The following is a 21,557-nucleotide window of genomic DNA, read 5'->3' as shown; positions in this document are numbered from 1 at the left end:
AACAAACTTTGAGCCAGTTGGCGATGTCGTCTGTTAGTTTGTCACTGATGTAATGAAATATAAAAAATTATTCAGAAACAAGTTTGCTAATAACGTTTGATATTTGTTTGGCATTACATTATTATTTGATTGGCATTTAACATTTGATGAATACTTGATGGAATGATTGAAAAAGGTTTGGGACAGACCTCACCCCTAATGTGAAATCAACCAGATTAACGTAAAATGATATGCAGAAGAACTTAAATTGAGCTTATTAAATATATATATATATATATATATATATTTATATTAACTATTTATGTTCATCATATATATATATATAGATATATATATATATATATATATATACACACATATATATATATGATGAACATAAAAAGTGAACAAGAAAATACAAACAAAAACTTTTAAAAATTTATTAAAAAGAAACAAACAATGGAGTTTGAAGTGGAGGAACGGGCTTTGAAGGTGCATTTTTGAACCAACCGTCCACAAAATTTAAGAGTGAATTCATTTCAAAACTTGGTAGGACATACTCATACATTTTGCCAGACCTGAAGCTACAGTGAGTTAAAAATTTCACTAATTCACTTCATCAATGGCAACATAGCATTATTCAACAATGAAAAATAAACAAGCTATAAATTAAAACAGACAATATGGCTTGAGGACACTTGGAGATTTGGAATCGTTCCTTCAGATGTAGATTATCTCGTGTGTTGACAACTGCAACCATCTTCTGCTGCAACAATCTCACAGCCAAGGATTCCCACAATGAGATGAAATGTTCACATTGTGGTGAATAACTACATCGTGGGATTGGAAGAATTGGTGAATAAATCATTTACAAAGAAGAATCTATGGTATATAATGTACATTGTGTGCTCCATCATAACTTGTGACACATAAAAATAAAGGTCTGGAGTGAAATAAGATAATGAAATCAATCTTCGTTTAGCGTCCAAAAACGAACTACAAACATATTAACGCCAAACATTCGGTAAAATATACATATAAACAACTGTATATAACACTATAGAACTATATATAATCAATAATTCTACATAACTATATATAAATCTATATAACTGTATGTAACAAAAATAAGGTACACAAAGAGGAAAAAATAATATGATGAATAAAGAAAAGTGTGATGCTAACAAAAGAATGAACCAATCTCCAGTTGTTGAACCTGTGGAGGCTTGTGTGAGGTGCTCAAAATCACCATCATACAATCTTTTCAATGCTACTTCGTCATGCAATTTCAACCAATCCACCAAATCCTCCACTGCTGATGGCTCCAATACACCTTTATAAAATAAAGATCTATGGATATGTTTATAATGATTTATTTATCAATTACTCTACATTATTATATTATATTACATTATACATTCTTCTTTACCTTCATATACAAGAGGGATGGCATCTCTGAAATAAATTAGTTTAACACTTTCAGTCTGTTGTTGATAATCAAATGCCTTCATCAGTTTTGAGCTCTGCACTTCAACAACTTTCAAACCTTCAATCAGTAAGGCAAATTATAAAATAATAAAAAATAACATATATTGTTTCCTTTACAACTCCTTGCTGAGAACTTATTAAATTATTTAATTATTAGTTAGAGCTTGAAATTTAAATAAACACTAAAACGCAACCAATAGTAGCTGTATCATGAGCAACACTATCCAATAATTTTCTGACATTTTGGCAATCATTATCACATGCAACTGTTGGCCCTATTTCATAATAATTTAAGAATTATTTAGTTAAAAATAAGATTATTTATAAGACATATAAATTTTATTTTTACATGATGAAACTACAAAAAAGAAGTCAAACAGAAACATTGTTTGTTCATCATATATAAAATTCAGCCAAAGTAAACTCTTATTAAAATTAAATATTAATTATTATCAGACATTTGATATAGAATATATATATATATATATATATATAGAGAGAGAGAGAGAGAGAGAGAGAGAGAGAGAGGCCATACACTTAGTTAGTAACATATTATTTACATACAAATTAAAATTTAGTACATTTTAATTTAGTACAGAGCTCACTCCTTCCTAAACTTACCTCAAACTTGCTTGGTAGGTGCATAAAATAAAGTATAGTTTTGCCTAAAAACTAACAAATTTCACAAACAAGAAATAAAATAGTTAAAAAAGGAAAGAAATAAAAAAAGTGCTCACTGATAAGGACCAGCACTAATTTGTTGTTGGATGTTAGATCAGCTAGCTGGGATTCAGTGACAGATGAGATGCTGGCGACATTGATCTTAAAAAACAGAAAAAATGCTAAAACTGTAACAAATTTTAGATTTTTAAACGAAAAAGCTAAAAATTCCGCGGAGAACATTGCAACGTTGCCCGCCTAAATAGAGCTAACAAACTGCAAACTATTTACCTATCTATCTACACACATACAGACTTGCCAAAAATTAATTTAAGTTTCAAAAAAATTCATTTCATTTTGTAATTTTTATTATTATTATTGAAAAAAATTATTTTTTTTGTATTTATTATAAAAACATAATTAACTTAATTTTATAACTCGCCATATAAAGGTATCTAAATGTACATCACAAACACACACATATATATAAGTATGAATACTAATTAATTTATAACGTGGCTAAAATTTTAGATGGCGTTCCATATTAAAAAAGAAAATCATTGAATCGCGTTTATCAATCTACGTTTAACGTCACGAGAGCCTTTCTTTACATAACAAAATGAGTCTTATTAGGCAGTTTAATCATTTAAAATCAACCTTAAATAAATTAAACAGTAAATTAAACGTAACATCGACAAAACTCGAAAACGGAAAACTTTCTAAAATCGGTTAGTTATTTTTGTTCATATAGATAATGCACGTGCATTGCACATGGACATGACTGATATGATAACATAACAAAACAACACATACATAACTTACACAAAAACGTAATAAATATAAAAACATTATATTGTACTCTTTGTTTTTGCTCTCTACTCGTTTCTAATAATCTATTCTAATCCCTTTAAAAACGGTTATTTCTCAATTTTAAAGTTGGACGATTGCTCCATAAAAATGGTTGGCCTTTGTTGCTCCCTCTAGCTAGAGATTGTTGGTCTTTAATTTAGTTGGTAGACGATTGCTGTCCAAAGATAGTCCTCAATTTAGTTAGACAATTGCCCCTTAAGTAAAAATGATTGTGCCAAAATTACTTTTATTAAATTTATTCACGAAAAACATCAGTCGATTAGACTATTAAAGCCTAAATGGCTAAATTAGACTTGTTTAACTTTAAATTTTCTATGTTTTATACTTCTTACTATTTTAATAGAACAAAAATATTAAAAATAAAAGATAAAAAACCTGACTAAAATTTTTCTTTTGCAGTAAACTACTTCAAGAACATATACGGAGATTACAAATTAGTCATTTTAGATACAATCAAAGATGCCAGAAGCCACCCATTGCAGGCCTCATCGTATGTGGCAGGAATTGCCTCATTTTGTTATCTCGTCCACACCAACCCAACAGAAGAACAATTCATCGAACAGTTGTTAGAAAATGCCAATGACCTATCAATAATCGGAGACTCAATAAGAAATAAATCAACAGATGAACACACCCAAAAAATAATCAGACACCTAAATAGTGGCACTCTAAAAAGATTTACATTTGGGGCATTCTCTGTTATGTGGGTTGATAATTTCAGTGCCGACGTTGATTTGTATGAAGCACATTGCCAGTACATGAAGGTGGGCTGGTTGGATTGGAAGGATAGGATTGTGGATTATGGGGTGTTTGGAAGATGGAGGCTGCTGGATAAGTCAATGAAGGATTATGACGTCAATGATGACGAATGGAAAGAACAACAAACAAAAAAATAAATTGTTTTAAAAATATTCTTCTGTTTTTTGTTATTAAAAATAAAATGAAAATTCAATATATAGTTATTTAATAGTCACACTAATTATAGAAATATCGTCGTGAGGTTTATCAGTCTTAGGGTTGGTTTTGACGAGTGATATCTTCTGGACGACATCCATCCCCTTGGTCACCCTGCCAAATACTGTGTGCTTCTTATCAAGCCATGGCTGGGTGTGCAACGTACATCAATCAATTTTTATGAAAATTATGATAAATACAAATATATATATATTATATATTGATAAAGTTTACGAAAATATAATAATGAAGGTAACTGAACAATAAATTTTAAATATTAAAAATGATAGCCTATTTTATAAAACGAATAATGTGTATGCAGGTAAGTGTAGGTTGTGGTCTGATGAATTAACAAATTTAAATAAATTATGTAAAAAAAGATTCTGTTTAGCGAAAATGAAATCCCTAACTGTTGGGACTACGGTGATGAAGAACTGAGATCCGTTAGTGTTGGGTCCCGCATTTGCCATGCTCAGTGTGTATGGAACGTCATGCTTCAAGTTTGCATGGAACTCATCCTCGAACTCACCTCCCCATATCGACTCGCCCCCTGTTCCTATGCCTAAAAATTTGCCCCACGTTTTTAAATTAAATTTGTAATTTTTTTTGTAAGTTTGGATGTGATCTTTTTGAAGGTGTTCAGACCACAAACTTTTAATTGAATGCATTATTCGTGTGGATCTGATCTACAACTGCAATTATCAACAGCATCAATTGAGTTGGCGCAATTTAATTAAAAAATTTTTGCAACTCTTACAAAGGCCGACCAAATAGGATAAATGTTTGGAAACAGTACAATTTGATTGATATGCAGAAGTTGATAAGCAAGCAACCAGTGAACTGACCAGTTGGGTCTCCAGTTTGAATCATGAAGCCCTTGATAACTCTGTGAATGATGTGCCCGTTGTAATAACCATTACGACTGTGCACACAAAAGTTTTCAACAGTTTTAGGACACCTGGTAAAAAAATTTGTTGAATGCCTTTATAATTTTGAACAATACTTTACTAGATGTGTATATATATAATCATATAATAAATAATGATAGCAACAGCGATAATAAGGTCGTAACTCTTTGGGGAAAAGTTTGATGTGAACGTCGCCCATGGTGGTGTGCATGATAGCTGAATCGGAGATGCGCGTGTACGAGACATCTTGCGTGGCCGACACCATTTCTTCTTTCGATGGTCTTTCGTTGAAAACATCCCTATCGTTGGTTTCGCTCCTGTTTGGCATGACGACATAATTAGTGGATGGCTGAAAGCATTAAGAAGGATGAATGAACACGTCTCTACACAATAACAATAATAACGACAAAAAAATAAAACTCTTACTGTTTTTCTATCGGTTCTCTACTTGAAAAGAGATAAAACCTTCAAATATTTAAAATAGAAATTAACAATTTATGCAAACAGTTTTTAGCAAATGCTCTTGTAAACTTCAGTTTCGTTCCCAACAATCTCCCACACGAACACCAACGAACCTGTTCTTCTTGAAAGCAGTGCAGAAAAGTGTGGGATCAAACTTCACCCCCTTGAGGACGGGGTTATCAGAGGCCTCCATCTCCATCGTGATGGCTGCTCTCGGCTTATTAGCCGTCCCTGCATCATTTTTTGACCAAAGAGTTAATTGCATCAGTTGGTCCAGTCACTCAACAAGAGAATGAGTGGAGGCATGGTTACAATTGAATGCTATTATTTTTAATGCAATGTGAAACGAATGCCAGCTGTAGATCAATCATCACACTGCCGTACAGAAAAAATGAACAAACGAAAGAAAACGCTTAAGAAAAATTGCAATGTGATGAACCTTGGAAGAGTGCCAGATGTAGGAATCGTGCGTTCTCCGTCCTACCTATGACGCGAACACATCTGTTCGTCTGCAAGTTCACAACTGTTTGTACAAACATATAAATATACAAACATTTATATCGAGACATAATATAAATATGTTACAAACAAATACATGATGCATTGGTGTAAATTGAAAAACCTTTGATGCCAAGAAAGGTTGAATAGAGGAGGAAGTACCCACTTTGATCGAAAGCTGTATGACGATAGCGATCGAGATGATGATGATCGAAGAGATGATGATGATGATGATAAGGACGATCATCAGAATAAAAAAATTTTGGTCAGCCAAGTGATTATGGTCAAAAAAAATTTTCATTTAATGATCGGAGTGCGAAAAAGCAATAGACCAATAGTTCAGGGAAGGTTTCAAAAAATTAGTGAATGAATAAACGAAAGAACGAACGAATTAATGGGTGAATAATATAAGCAAGGTCATGGCCATGTATCATCAACAGCATGAAGAAGAACGGCAAGAAAGCAAACTACAGACTAGAGGTGAGCGGGATTGAAATATGCTCACAATTCCTTCCAATTTTTTTTCTCATTCTCGATTTTCTCCCAAATTCCCACATGATAACGTTCCCGAAAATTTCCACTCCTAATTTTTTCAACTCATTCCCGCGCTCTCCCTCCCGTTTCCCAATTTCAAAATTTTTGAACACAAAAACACGAATTTTTTTAAAAACGCAGATTTAATTCGGCATGGACGTTCCCATGCTCACCTCTACCACAGACCAGCATTGCAGTACAACTACAAGCAAGGTACAGACCAACATTGCAGTAGTTGAATGCTTCCGACCTCTCAAGATCCTTCTCTACTGCCATCCTCTTGCCAAACTCCATGTTGGATATCTGCAGCTTCGTCTGTCGAGTCAATTGATGGATGGATGGATGGATGATGAGTGAGTTATGATGACGATAAATAAATGAGTAACAAATTGAACAACTAAACATCTCATCATCATCTTCTCCACATCATACTCAACACCTCGGCGTCATGATGGCACCCACCTGATTAGCTTCTGTAAACCTCTGCAGTGATTCATCCAAAACTTTCGTCAACTTGCCAGTTGAAAACCTGAAGACTCGAATCTGCATTCAATTATTCATGAACACCAGTATTCAACTATTTATTGCATTTTCATCACAACTAAACGTACGAAATATATACACTCACACACATAATTTTATATTTAGAGGGAAAATAAGAGGGAGATAAAGAGAGAAGGAGGAGAGAGAGGAGAAAAACACACCTTTCTATCTTTTGAAATGGTAGCAAATTGTTGTCCATCATGAGATATGCTGACACTCAACGGCAATGTTTTTGACTGCATGTTTTTAAATCATCATAACGATATCATTACGTACAACAACTTCATTCACATGCATGCAATCACGATAATATTTACAAAGCATTCAATTGCAATCGACCGACCGGGGTTATACAGAGGAACATTAAAAATATAAAAAATGAAGCCACCTTAACAAATTCAAAGAGATCTGTTTCAGTTTTAAACTTCCAGTGAACATTTTTTGGAAAGGAGTAATCAAATCTTGGCCCCGTCCAATACTCCATCATCCCTGTATCAATTGTGGTGCGTGTGTGTGTCTCAAATATTAATAAGCCATCAAATAAAGGAAACAGAATTAACCAATGTATCTAAAAAAGTGCAGTAGTAGTAGTAGGTAGTAAATAACAATTAACCGACCTGAGCTATCAACAGAGATGGCTGTGTGGAAGATGGCGTTATACTGCAATGCGGGCAGGCGTTCCATGTTTCAGTACAAATAATTTAATATTAATTACAAATAGATATTGAGTGAGCGAACGAATAAATAAAAAAATCAAAGGTACTATTTTCGCACCGACCACATAACGACGAAAGCTAAGAACAAAATTTGAGAGTAAAAAATTTAGTGAAGAGACGGCGGGACGAATACAAATGAGTGAATGAATGAACGAACGAATGAGCAAATGAACCTTCATAATGATGACGGGTTTATAATGGAGTTGGTCAAAAACATGGAGACATTGAGAAGCTGCCTTACTATCATACACGTATATCTTGCTACTCTCTTTATCTGCACTAAAATAAATTATATTTTTATGATCAATTATAACTTAAAATTATAACTTATAATAATAATAATCAATCAATTATGACAATGATTATTTATTTAAGATGAGAACAAAAATTAATTATGAAGATTTGACATTGATGATAAAATGGTGATGGAAGTTTTGGTGGCAATAACGATGTCCACCATGTTAAGAATGATATAATGGAAATGATTTCAATGATAACGACTATATAATGATGATGATGAAGATGATGATGAAAATGATGATGAGGACGATGAAGATGATGAGGCGAAGGAGAGGACGAACACAGCAATGGCGACGATGGGGTCTCCAGGGGAATAGAGCCAGCAACAGCACTTGACACTGTAGTCAACTTTCAGCATGTTGATCATATCTGCAAAGAAACACAGAGTCACAATTAAAAACGCTTTCAAGTAAATATCATTGTTAATTAATTAAGTAATATTAAGGAGAAAATAGTTTTAAAATATGAGAATAAACAACCAAAGTTGGCGACATCAAATATTTTAATGATTTTGTCGTCTGATGAGGTTGAACAGAATTCTCCATTCCAACTGACAGCCAGATCAGCTATGCTACCTGACATTCATTTCATTCTAATTTCATCATTCAATATTTGTTATATGTGTCTCCTCATATTAATGGACCAATATTTTATTAAAGTAATATTGACTGTTAATGATGCACAACTAGTTTTGCCTGCAAAATGTGAACCTAATTATCATTCAAACTCAATTCTTAGAGATTTTCAAACCAATAATCAAAAAACAAAACCAATGGATCAGTACATGCCAACAAAACTGACTGCAGCACCTCAAAGTTTGAGAAACAAGTTGAGAGATAAACAAACAAGGAGAATGTTATAAATACGTTTAGCAAGTTTACATATATAAAAAAAGAGAAGGATTGGTAAATAAATAAACAAACAAAAACAAATAAATGAACAAAGAAAAGAACGAAAAATAGAACAAACTTGTGTGGCATCTGAAATGCTTAACAAATTCAATGCCATCTCCATCATTCTTCTTCCAAAGCTTCAGATGACCATCACAACTTGTTGTTATCACAAAATCAGTCCTTTGTAACAAAAATAAAGTTAATTATTTTTACTAATTAATGAAACCAGTAAATATATATTTAATCTTTTAATACAAATACACTGAACATAATTTGTATAATTAAACATAATTCTCACATAACGACCTTATTTGAGAGTAATGAAATTGAAATCTTGAAAGAAGGGAGTGCTTACTTAGTGACAGCTACATAATTGACAACATCCCGATGCATGTAACTCTTTTCATATGATTCCGCACTAGGCAAGTTCTCTATGTAGACTTTTTCATGCTTCAAAACTTTTGAATGTTAAATAAATATTAAACATCAGTCAATCCATGGCTTTTAATTTTAAGGGTTCATAAAATTTTACATAATTTCAACAATTCAAAAATGCTCTTTATAATTTTTCTGATAGTTTTCTTTATTGGGAGAGCATGGGTTTTTAATTGAGAAATCCACAGTAGAAGAATGAATGAATGAATGAACAAAATTTGATGAGGGGGAAGCACAATACATCAACCATCCTGAGTCCAGATTAATTAATTTTAATTAAATGATATTGAAGTGAAGGAATAAGAATTGACATTGTGAGTGGCATTCAAATTCAGTGATGAATGAGAATGATTAACATTAAAAATTGAATAATTAATTTATTTATTAACAATAATACTAAAAATTAAAATACCTTTCAATTTTTTTGGCATGACATTAAATGTTTCGGACAATGAAGGCCCGATGACGCCATCACCATCGTTTCTGTCTTCACCATCGTCCTGATAATTCCCATCAGCAGCTAATCCTAATTTGTGTTTCCGACAATTTTCTTGGCTCTCAGACATGGCGACAGCGCACGCACCAAATAAATGTTTGTTTACAAAATATTTTCAAGAATTTTTCTTATATTTGAATCTTTCAGAGCCAACACGACGCTCCAAGTTTTTTTCTATTTCGTGCTAGCGTCACGTTAGGATTGACGAATTATGGATTTTACTTTTAAGCAAATCCAATACAAAGAATTAAAACATTTGTTCTCTGCTTTCATTTAACTAAACTTTTTGGTTGCTTAGTTACGAAAAACTTCGTATACACAAATGTTATTCAAATTTTATTGTTTCAGCACGAGCTGATAATTTTCCAATTCATTAAAGAAGAGCTCTTTAATGATTATCTTTCTGTTTAGGTTGGCTTACTTCGGATCTCTACCAGTTTTTACCACATTATTTTGCCTTCAACTGATGTTCCCCGTAACAGTTCGTCTTCGTGTTGTTGATGAATTGAACTAATAGTCTGAAATTCCAAATCCATTTTCGAAAAATTTTACAAACTATGCATAGAAATTTGAAAGATCTAAGAGAATTCATATGTGTATCCCGGTTAACTGTACAGGACAGTGATGAAGAACACGCAGACATCACTAATTATTACAAGGACACAAACGATGATGGCAACAATCTCTCAACGAGAAATTCTTTTTTACATTCACCAGATTCCGGCATTCAGTCATTGACCAGGAACGATCCAACTGATGTAGATGTAGAGAACGTTGGAGTAAGGGACAGGACAAATGTTAAAAAATCAATCCAAAAGTCTCGTTTTTATGCTCCATCCAAATCCTCAAACAACACACGACTGCCAAAAATTACGACAACCAAGAAGAACCACGTAGAGGCTCAAAGTAGTGGGGTTCAGTACACTGATGTAGACAGCACTTTGAAATATTTAGACTCAAATGTAGTGGCAGGTTGGTTGACGTCTTGCAACGACGAAATCCACAAACTTACAAACTGGTTAGCATCAATTTCAAATTTTTGTAATTTTGTTAGTTTCTGGTTGTCAGAGTGCAAGAAAGAAGACAAAAAATGTCTGATACAAATGGAACATGATATAATAATGGATGAGATCAGTTTTGCATTTTCATCTGGCGTGAACAGCAAAACCATCAGCAAACACCAGACTGCTTATCTGCTCAAACAAATATTTCACGAGTACCCAGACAAGTTATTATCAAATAACAAACATAACAATTTATTTATTGATTACCTTGTGACGCTCACATCCAAGAATAAAAGTTTATACAAAAAACTTCTTTCCGATGTCAAATGTAGAAGTAGTGTCAAGCAGTACATTCAAGGTAGACATTCTAATTATCTAATTTTATTGAAATAAAATTGACAAGATTTCACATTAACTTATTTCAAAGTGAGTGTTGACGCCCTCTTTCAACAACATATTTTCCGATTAGGTTTCAGATTAGACTAACTGAGCATTAAATAGATCAATAAAACATTGACAATATTACATTTCAATAACTTGATGAGAATTATTATCACCGGAAAACTTTTAACTTGTTCAAATCAAGATATTTTAGCAATGAGATGTTTCTGCCTAATAAATCTCTGGTCTGGTGTCGTATCATTCTTCCATCAACTACAAATGACTGAAAACGAAAAAGAACGCAGAACAAGGAAAAGAAATGACGGGAAGAAAACATACAACTTCGATGCTGGCGGATCATCTGATGATGGTGAGGAAGATGATCTTGCTCATGGCAAACATAAAAAACACCATACAAGCAAGAAGATCGGCAACGAGCCTAGTAACCGAAACAAAACGCACATGCTGCCTATGAGGAAAGACCACAAAAACTTGTTACTGTCGGACGAGCAACTGAACGTTGCCAGACTTTTCTCGGCAGTCAAGTGAAAATTTATGATTTTTCGATCAAATTATTTTCAAGTGCAAATATAGAATCACACGATACGAATGTAGATACACACCACACAAACAATTAGACAAAGAAATAAAATTAAACAGATCGTCACTTTGGGATGTTGTTTTGTACATGTTGAACACAAAAAAAGTTAGTTTGTATTACAAAGACGAAAGACGGAAAAGTTTATTCTTCCACGCTGTTACCATGAACAATTGTCAATTTTTGAAAATCTTGTTACATCTGGTTAGTCCCCATGATGTGATGTTTTATGATGTTGTTTTCAAACGTGTAGCACACCTATCGACGAAACTGTTGATGAATTTGTAATGATGATGGATATTTTATGTTAAACTCAAGATAAACGACAAATTGAGTTGTACATTACGTTCAAAAACAAGCTTTTCGAAGACTTCAAATTTGAAGAAGCACTATTTGATGGTGCCAATAAAGTTAACTACGATGAAAATGGCGACGACGACGATGACATTGTTTCCGAGAAACAAAGAGCAGGCCAACGAGACGACACCAACAGAGTTGGATGCTGGCAGATGATATTGAATGAATGTGCAGACAATGGTAACAGCCCACTACACGCAGCATGTAACATGGGGAGCACCGCTTGTGTGAGAGCCTTGCTGACGGAGAGTAGAGGTTACGTTCATGTCGACCTTCAGAACAAAATGTGCGACGGAGCCACGCCGTTGCATTTGGCCGTCATGCACGGTGCAGCATTTATTTCGTTCTATAATAATAATAATAATAATAATAATAATAATAATAATACCACTCGGTAGTGGGTGCTATATATTTTTACATTTAAAATACTGAAAATGACTACGTAACAGGGCAGAGAGAGATAGTGCAACTGCTGCTCAGTCATGGCGCCAATGTGAACGCGAAGATGTCCGACATGGACGCTCTACAGGTTGCTCGGTCATTTTGCACCAACAACAAGGAACATCAGCAACAACGGGAAGAATGCATGGAAGCGCAAACACGTTGCCAGATAATTGAACTGCTGGAGGAAGAGGCTACCGGCCACAAATGAAAAGAAAGTTTAGAGACCAAACGTTTGAAACCACCCAAAAACTAACCTGCTCGGTGCATTAATGATTAGAAACATTGTATATAACGACGAATTAACGATTACAGCAATAACGATAGCAATAACTGCCCCAATTATAACGATATCTTTGTCAGTTGGTCATTTGCATTCATTACAAGCCTACGATTTAAACGTAGAGTTGAGTGTTGCCATGTAACAACCAACCACCTGTTTGTCTTTTTTGACGACGGGGAGGTAGGTCGGTGACGTCGCATTAAGCCATGTTTTTGTATGGCGATTGATCAAAACTAAAATATATTCTTACTTAGGATGATGTATGTAAAACCAACAATAATAACAGCCTGAATAAATGAAAATGACCCGAAAAAGAATTAACAAGTGCACACACACACACAAACACGCGTACATATAAATAAAATATACAAATATATATATATATATATACCATTTTATATGTATATATATAAAAGTATATAAATATATTATATATACACAATGATTTACATAGCTAGTAGTTAGAAATTTTCATCTTCATCGTAATTATTAACTTACTCAGCATATTTAATTAATAATAATTTGAAGGTTATTAGCCAAATTGATAGTTCATGTCAGCATCCAGTCATCTGAACGAATGAATTTGATCGGTATTTAAGTTTGTGGGTTGTAAAAATCGATTGGTAGCTGAAATTTGATTGGTTAGATTGACCACCGCCAGTCAGCTTATTAGTGGTGAGTAACTATAAGCAGACGTGGAAGAAGTTTCAGAAATCAAGGAAGAAAATGCTGAGAAAATTATTTAGCGAATCTGTACGTAACGCCTTTACGAATAACGATAATGAAAAAACGTACAAAAATAACGATAAAACTATTTAAGAATTACAATAATGATGGTAATAATAAATTCGATAATGATAACAATGAATAATTATTGAACTAATATAAGAAACGATGTCTTTGAAGTTAAATATATACAATATTAAACACTTTTTACAAATAGTTCCTCACAATCTAAGTGTCATTACAATCATTATTAAAATATAAGCAATTAATAATAACAATGTCTATCAGGTTTATTAGGTTGACGGCGAAGCGCGACCGACGATGTAAGAGGTGCCAATGAGAAACATGAGAAGCGCCAACAAACAAAGAATACTTCATTCATAATCTATCTACATAGTAACATAATCAGTAGTAGTCAATTGATGCATACATAGTCTAAATTCATAGAAGTACCTACAAGCAATCACGCACGGACACACACTCATGTCTTCCTCTTCCACATATTTAATGCAGAACCAACAAGCAAATTAAATATGATTCCGTCCGTGAATAACAAATATATCATATTAAATATATATCTATATATATATATATATATATGTGTGTGTGTGTGTGTAAGTATAGACAAGTACATAAACTCTGACAATAATAAAAACTGAAAAACATAACGATGGTAAAACTTAAAGATGAAAACGAAAAAGCAGACGAAGATGATGATGAAGAGCACTTGATCATGCAAAATACTGGATAAGTACAGCTACTACGATGATAACAATAAGGATGATGGTCAAATGACAATTTCGTTCTTAAAAAAGTTGAGTAGACAAATGAACGAATGAAAGTTCAAACCAGGAAATATACAGCTTCCTAAAAAATGGGCTCTCTAATATTATATATACTTCCAAAGCTAATGTAAACTCGTACCAATAAAATAACAACAACAATAATAATAACTATTATTATTATTATTATTACTACTGTTAACAACTATGATATATGTTAATAACTTTTCCATAGGAACGAATGATAATAACGATGCAAGAAAAATGTTATTCCATTCAATTCAACTGCCATGCGGAACTCAAACTGGACAGAAGACTGGAAATAAGTACATAAACAAACGAATGAATAAATAAACAAATTAACTAATTATTTAATTAACACCACAAGATAATGATCAAACAAACGTATTAAAAAAACTAATTAGCTTAACAATAACGCTAATGTGATGCCTGCTCTTTCTTCGCGAGCAGACACCAACTATGGCAGCAGAGTACAACCGCGTGTGTACTGCACAGTGTACGTGTATGTGGAGATGAAACGCGGAATCTAACTAAATGCACGAACACACGAACCTGAGAGATATTTCAGAACATGCATCATCACACCGTGAAATGCTACACATGTTCGCTCACATGTTATCAGTTCTGCATGTACAAAAAGCACGTACATACATACAAATACGCACACATATACACACACACGCGCGCACCCACACATACTCACACACATACTCACACATATACATACTTACACACATGCAAAGAATTAACAAGCTGCTACAAACCGCAGAAATAGAACGAATGAATGATTGACTGAATGAATAAATGGATAAGTAAATAAAAAAATGATAGGATGATTAATTAATAAGATAACGTAATTGCATAGGAACTCATTCATCATCGTCGTCATCATTTTCATCACCATATCTATCATTATTTTCAATACATGCATCAAATGAATAAGCACCCTACTCAACCTAACCTCTCTCTCTCTCTCTCTCTCTCTCTCTCTCTCTCTCTCTCTCTATATATATATATATATATATATATATATATATATATTGGTATAAAATTATAATTAGGCATACTACACACGTACGCATGCGAAGGATGCAAACGTTTATTAATTTTTTATTTGCAAGCTCTGCAAATAAATGAATGGATGAATAGAATAAAGAGATAAATAAATAAATATAAATAATTATAAATAAATAAATATAATATATTTATAAACAAACAAACAAACAACCCAATAAGTAGATGAATTGATGAAAAAATATGAACTAATGAGGAAATGGAGATAGGCAGACAGTCAAACAGACAGACACATTATAAGGTAGTCGAGCAACTGGTGTCAAAGGCATAAAAGTGCTTCGCATTAATAACTGAAAGAGACGAATGAATGATTGAATGAATGAAAGAATGAATGAATGAAAAAATTCGTATTCATTAAAGCGATGAAAAATTGAAACAACATAAAAACAAAATATCTCATCGAAACAACAATTTAGCAACAAATAATAGAGAATAAAAGCAGCAACAAAAGAAGAGAGCGCTCCAGAGTAAGAAGGTAGCACTGAGTTGAAAGAAACAACAGCCAGGCAGCCGTGGAATTAAATAATTAGGCATAAAACTTACACTGTCACTATGCAACAAGCAGATAGATAACCAACCCAACCAATCAACCAACTATGAAAAGAAAGTTAAACAGAAAAATATTTTCAAATTCACTACCACACTAGCTGAAGAGTTTAAATTTTAAAAATAATAATTAGCGAGCAGCCGATCACAAAAATTTACGAGGAAGCACACAAACATACTTCAAATTAGACAATAACGTGTGTGTATATATATACAAACATAAAGTATGTATATATATATATATATACAAACATAAAGTATGTGTATATATATATATATATATATATATATATATATATATATATATATATATATAAAGGACAAGATATATACAATTGAATTAATTGTTAAATGGAGATAACTGATGTATGATAAGAATGAAATGTGAATGATGAACAAAAATAAATTTGTTATAAAAATAAATTCATAAAATGAAAAAAATAAATAAGAATATTAGATGAATGAATGAATGGGCTAAAGAATGAATAAGCAAATGAGTGAATGATTAATATATAAAAATATAATTTTGATTGTTTAAGAGTATGATGATGCTTGAAACTTAACAGCACATTCATCAGCCCATCGCATCTTGCATGAATTATAACCAACCATAACACACACACACACACACACACACACACACACACACACACACACACACACACACACACACACTTACAAATATATATATATATATATATATTCAAAAGTGTATGCACACATGTGAAATACAGACGTATACAAATATATACAAACACGTTAAAATGCCACCGAAGAAGAATTACTAAAATTCAAAAAGGGGCAGACAACCAAACAAATGAATGAATGAATGCATGAAACCGCAGTTAAACAAACGAACGAACGAATTAACAAATGAACAAACCTTATAATAAATAATTTCATGATGCTACAGTCTCATGCACAAAGTTGATTACGCTTCCATATTCTCGTATTCAATATCACACACACACACACACGCACACACGCACACACATTTGTTCAAAAACATACGGACGTAGTTTATTTGAAATTAACTTTTGAATACAATGCTATCACACAAACAGTTAAATTAGATTTTCAAAATATGATAATAGAAATATAGAATTTTTAAAATAAAATATGATTGAGATAAGCATTTAAAAGTAATTATGTAATTATTACACATCACATCACACTCCTTGAACCACATCACATTTCATGACAACAACACAGAATGACTGAACACCAACCCAATAATTTCGACAACGGCTGGCTAATTAGAAAGAATTGTAATCTATTGAGACGCCATTCATTAATTGATTTGACAACAACTTAAACAAATAAAAGAATGAAAAAAAATTGAATGAAAAAAATGAATGAACAAATGACATAGTTTATCAAATCAGTTAGTTGTTCACTCAGGTAATTAATCAATCAGCCAATCAATCAGCCAATCAATCAGCCAATCAATCAGCCAATCAATCAGCCAATCAATCAGCCAATCAATCAGCCAATCAATCAGCCAATCAATCAGCCAATCAATCAGCCAATCAATCAGCCAATCAATCAGCCAATCAATCAATCAATCTATGCTTATTGAAAGGATTTATAGACAGGCAGAGAGACAGATGTATGGATGGATGAAAACTCCTCTATTATAATTGTTCAGCAAATCTTGATAGCTGATCTTGAGCTGTAATATAGTCAGAACTGTTGTTGTCAGCCATGTCGTTATTATTATTGTCGTTATTATTATTATTATTGTTGCTGCTGTTGTTGTTGTGAGTCTGCACGACGGACGGAAGGTCTGAATGTATTTGTGTTAACATCAACTGCTCCTGCCTAATCTGTTGTTGTTGTTGTTCAAGTTGCTGGTTTTCAACGATGTTGTTGCCGGTGTTGTTGTTATTAGTGTTACTGTTGTTCATTAACAAGACTACTGATTGGTTCTGCTGCAAATTTAACTGTTGCTGTTGTTGGAATTGTTGGTTCGAGGAAGGTCCAAACGAATTGCTTGTTATATTCAATCTAGTTGATGATGTAGGAACCAACTGTTGCATCAGTTGCTGCTGCTGTGTTTGTTGTTGTGTTTGTTGTAGTAACTGTTGTTGTGTTTGCTGTAGTAACTGTTGTTGTTGAATCAGTAATTGCTGTTGTTGTTGCTGTGATGGTTGGGTTCTTTGCAATTGTAAGAGATTTTGTTGTTGAGGCCTAGCTGGTGGGGTTACCTGACGCTGCTGAATTTGAGCCATTTGTTGATTTTGTTGCTGCTGTAATATGTTGTTGCTGCTTAAAATAATTCTAGTGGAATCAGACTGCAGTCGAATGCTGTTGAGATGTTGTTGTTGTTGTGATAGAGGCTGTCGTATCGATGAAAACAAGACAGGTCTGTTGTTATTGTTGTTGATTGTACGACTTCCGAGAATCAATCTGTTCTGTGGTTGCTGTAATTGTAACTGTTGTTGTTGTTGCTGCTGCTGCTGATTCTGTATTGTTTTATTAACAGTATAAATTCAAATTAATCACTTAATAATAAAAATTCTAATTTAAAATTGCAAACTTTACAGTACATATGAAGCTAAGTAATTTTCTGAAAGATGAATCTTTAACAAAAAACTCAATTCTAGAACAGTATAAAAAGATAGATAGATAGATAGAGAGAGAGAGAGAGAGAGAGAGAGAGAGAGAGAGAGAGAGAGAGAAAGTGAGAGAATTGGCAACGTGGTGTAAGAAAACAGAAAAGAAGATGAATAAATGAAAAGCAAGCGAGCAAGAAAGGAACTGACTCTAATGTACTCAGCAATTTGCTGGGAGTTGCCAGTGAGGAGCTCCACAAACTTCTGCCTAACCGCAGGGGACATTGAGGAGGAACTCGATGGCGTTCGACTTATGCTGCTGCTGTTGCTAGTACTACCAACATGGCTATTATTGCTCGTTGATACAATTTGCTGTTGCAGATGTTGTTGCTGAAGTTGTTGCTGTTGAATTTGTAGATGTAAATGCTGTTGTTGTTGGAGGTGTTGCATGTGCTGAAACTGTTGGTTGTTGAGCTGGTTCGAAGATGGGGCAATGGTAGGAGCTGCAGATGGCAATGTCTGGTTAGCAACGACAGTGCAGCTTACATCCATCGATTCAGAATGTTGTTGCTGCTGTTGTTGTAAGTGTGATCCAGCAAAACAATTGGCCTGATGTGGGTCGGTTGTATGCATGACAAATGATTGCTGTTGCTGTTGAAATTGTTGCTGTTGTTGTTGAAGTTGTTGTTGTTGTTGAAGTTGTTGCTGCTGTTGCAGATGTTGTTGCATCATGATGACATTTTGATTTGACATTGGAAGAAGAGAATTATCAGCAGTAGGCAGTTGCATGTGCTGCTGCAGAAGTTGATGTTGCAAGAGTCGTGAATTTACAGCTGATTGGTTATGAGTTGATGCAGACGACGGTGATGGTGAAGAGGACGAGTGAACTGGTGCCACTAACTTCTGCGGTATGCTCTGTTGGTGATGGTGCTGCTGCTGCTGATGAAAATTTAGCAGCTAAATAAAAGAAAGAAGTTATTTAACCATCGCTTGTACAAAGTTCAAGACAACTTATTGTAAGTACATCACAAGATAAATTGAAAAATATTCAAATAAACATATTCTGCTTCATGACTACGTGTTTTATTTTGATAAATATTCGAAAAAAAAGGTTGGGGCTGGATTAAGGGGCCTCTTTAGCGTTAAAAACAAAACCGAAAATAAATAAAAGAAACCTGTAAAGTTGATGAAGATGAAGAAAGAGAGCCCCCAGCGTTGTTGTTAGAGCCGCTTCCACCATTGTTGTTAGAACTGTTGCAACTGTTGGCACCAGCGTTTTGTAGGGTCGTTTCAATTCTTCTTCTCATCAGCATATCTTGTTGCATTCGTTGTTGACTCTGCTGTTGCTGCAGCTTCTGCTTGAAAGTCAAGCAGTAAGGGACCTGTTGTTGGCAGTTAGTGAATGATATGTTAACATGCACTTGTATCTATTCATATCTATCAGTAAGTTATAATAATTATTATAATAAGTTGAAAATGAAGTTAAAAACAAGGATAGAAGTTTATGTAACCTGGCACTTTATCTCTCTACAATGTTTAGCATGGTACCAGCAGAGAGCAAAAAGCTGCTTGCATATGGGGCAGTTGTGGGTATGTTTTCGCTTGCACTGTTTTGTGTGCATGATAACTTTCTTCATCTTCTGGCAGCTGGCTAACCTGCAGTTGGCATCACGACACGTGCATGCATGTAGCAAGGAAAGTATGCAGCGCTGAATGGATAATCTCCGAGCCTGTGAATGTTTGAGCAGGTGTTCATGCGGAGATAAAATACATAAATCGATTGATTTATGAATGACTTGTTAATTTTGATTCAGATGATTTTAAGATGAACGCAAAACACATTTTAAAAAATGGAATACTTCTTGCTGGCTAATATTCCTTCCATCTTCAGCCACACTTCCATTCACTCCTACTCCATAGCCAGAACTACTTCCTCCCGGAGCACCTCCATCCAAATCCATCGACCTCTTCTCCATCTTGTGCTCGTGATTCAGCTTTTCATAGCATGAGGTACAAAGATCAAAGTCCTGCAAATAATGATGATCGTGAATATGCTAACGGTAATGAATGAGGTCAGAAATAACTATAAATTTAATGAAGATAATGGTAAGAATAATGATGTTGATGAAGTTGATCTGGCTAACCTCACAAACAGTACAGTGATAATGTATCTCAATGTTCGCTTTACAATTGTTGCACGCATAGACAAAAGCCTCCCTTCCCTGTGTGTGCAGCTCATACAACATGACTAGCGTTGAAAACTTGGCTCTCCTCAGACTTGAAAACTCGTAATGTTTCTCCCTGGCCATCATCAGGAAGGCATCCCGACCATCCATCAAATCATTTGTAACAAATGCATCGGGATCTTGGATCGGAGGCAGGGATGGAACACACATTGGATGGTACAACTTCACTACGAAAAAAACTTCTTTATGCTTCTCCATCATCTGCAACACTTTCGATGTCAGTTCATTACCATTTGTTGCCTCTATTTTCGGAGCTTGGTTTTTCTTATTGCCTGAATATTTAGTTAAAATAATATTTTAATGACTTCCTAAATGAACATTTTCTGCAACATTGCGAAGATATGATTTATTATAAGTATACTGACGGTGAAGCTATAATCCCTGTCCAAGTTGATAGCTAGATAGTTAGATAGATAGATAGATAGATAGATAGATAGATAGATAGATAGATAGATAGATAGATAGATAGATAGATTGATGAATAAATAGATTGATAAAGAGAGCATAACTGACCTCCTTTCATCTTTGAACTTTTCTTCTTTATTGCTCCTTTCTGTCCCTTCTTCTTGCCAATCTGGGAATTCTATATAAATCCATCAATCAATTAACATGCAATCTATCACTCAGTCAATTGGTGATCAATTTTTCTACATTGAACAATTTAAACAAAATCAATTAAAAATTAAGTGATAAAAATTATTTCCAGATAGAAGTTTGATCTACATGAATAAATAATTATTATTATTATAGAGTTGAAAGAGGTTGTACTTCAGCATTTGATGATGCATTATTTGAAGAGTTGCAATC

The 21,557-nt window shown here is 33.7% G+C and overlaps 5 protein-coding genes across 5 annotated transcripts; 1 reads left to right on the top strand and 4 right to left on the bottom strand.

Moving 5' to 3' along the window:
- Positions 1-421: 421 nt before the first annotated feature.
- Positions 422-1,271, bottom strand: HELRODRAFT_69284 (hypothetical protein; the record flags this gene model as incomplete). The annotated part of the gene is made up of 3 exons (XM_009030556.1): positions 422-563; positions 660-809; positions 1,165-1,271. Coding segments are annotated over 3 exons (399 nt in total), but the record flags the coding sequence as incomplete, so codon positions are not given.
- Positions 1,272-3,369: 2,098 nt separating this feature from the next.
- Positions 3,370-9,941, bottom strand: HELRODRAFT_107948 (hypothetical protein). Its single transcript, XM_009030640.1, has 19 exons — positions 9,653-9,941; positions 9,161-9,263; positions 8,882-8,985; positions 8,392-8,487; positions 8,194-8,281; positions 7,786-7,891; positions 7,514-7,556; positions 7,285-7,385; positions 7,058-7,132; positions 6,816-6,896; positions 6,575-6,668; positions 5,944-5,997; positions 5,761-5,844; positions 5,435-5,552; positions 5,286-5,324; positions 5,024-5,176; positions 4,797-4,909; positions 4,362-4,513; positions 3,370-4,100 (listed from the first exon to the last, which is right to left on the bottom strand). The coding sequence occupies exons 1-19, from the start codon at positions 9,804-9,806 to the stop codon at positions 3,957-3,959; spliced, it is 1,902 nt and encodes a 633-aa protein (XP_009028888.1). The 5' UTR covers positions 9,807-9,941; the 3' UTR covers positions 3,370-3,956.
- A 352-nt stretch (positions 9,942-10,293) lies between these two features.
- On the top strand, positions 10,294-12,728 carry HELRODRAFT_164619 (hypothetical protein; the record flags this gene model as incomplete). The annotated part of the gene is made up of 5 exons (XM_009030639.1): positions 10,294-11,098; positions 11,327-11,666; positions 11,782-11,923; positions 12,079-12,403; positions 12,526-12,728. The coding sequence occupies 5 exons, from the start codon at positions 10,294-10,296 to the stop codon at positions 12,726-12,728; spliced, it is 1,815 nt and encodes a 604-aa protein (XP_009028887.1).
- A 7,128-nt stretch (positions 12,729-19,856) lies between these two features.
- HELRODRAFT_153485 (hypothetical protein) lies at positions 19,857-20,237 on the bottom strand (the record flags this gene model as incomplete). Its single annotated transcript, XM_009030638.1, has 2 exons — positions 19,857-19,886; positions 20,016-20,237. Coding segments are annotated over 2 exons (252 nt in total), but the record flags the coding sequence as incomplete, so codon positions are not given.
- Positions 20,238-20,453: 216 nt separating this feature from the next.
- HELRODRAFT_153838 (hypothetical protein) lies at positions 20,454-20,726 on the bottom strand (the record flags this gene model as incomplete). Its single annotated transcript, XM_009030637.1, has 2 exons — positions 20,454-20,531; positions 20,649-20,726. Coding segments are annotated over 2 exons (156 nt in total), but the record flags the coding sequence as incomplete, so codon positions are not given.
- Positions 20,727-21,557: the final 831 nt, after the last annotated feature.

The sequence above is a fragment of the Helobdella robusta genome, assembly GCF_000326865.2.
Source record: "Helobdella robusta unplaced genomic scaffold HELROscaffold_7, whole genome shotgun sequence".
Taxonomy (NCBI): domain Eukaryota; kingdom Metazoa; phylum Annelida; class Clitellata; order Rhynchobdellida; family Glossiphoniidae; genus Helobdella; species Helobdella robusta.
The sequence above is the reverse complement of the archived record's forward strand: the minus strand, read 5'-3'. Positions and strand labels throughout refer to the sequence as shown.

What these genes read in the sequence shown, in the direction of transcription:
- HELRODRAFT_107948 (XM_009030640.1), bottom strand. Translation starts at nt 9,806, where the DNA reads ATGTCTGAGAGCCAAGAAAATTGTCGGAAACACAAATTAGGATTAGCT. An exon ending in ACTGCTTTCAAGAAGAACAG is followed by an intron (nt 5,325 to 5,434) that starts GTTCGTTGGTGT and finishes AAATATTTGAAG; the next exon opens with GTTTTATCTCTTTTCAAGTA. An exon ending in AGAGAACCGATAGAAAAACA is followed by an intron (nt 5,177 to 5,285) that starts GTAAGAGTTTTA and finishes CATGCCAAACAG; the next exon opens with GAGCGAAACCAACGATAGGG.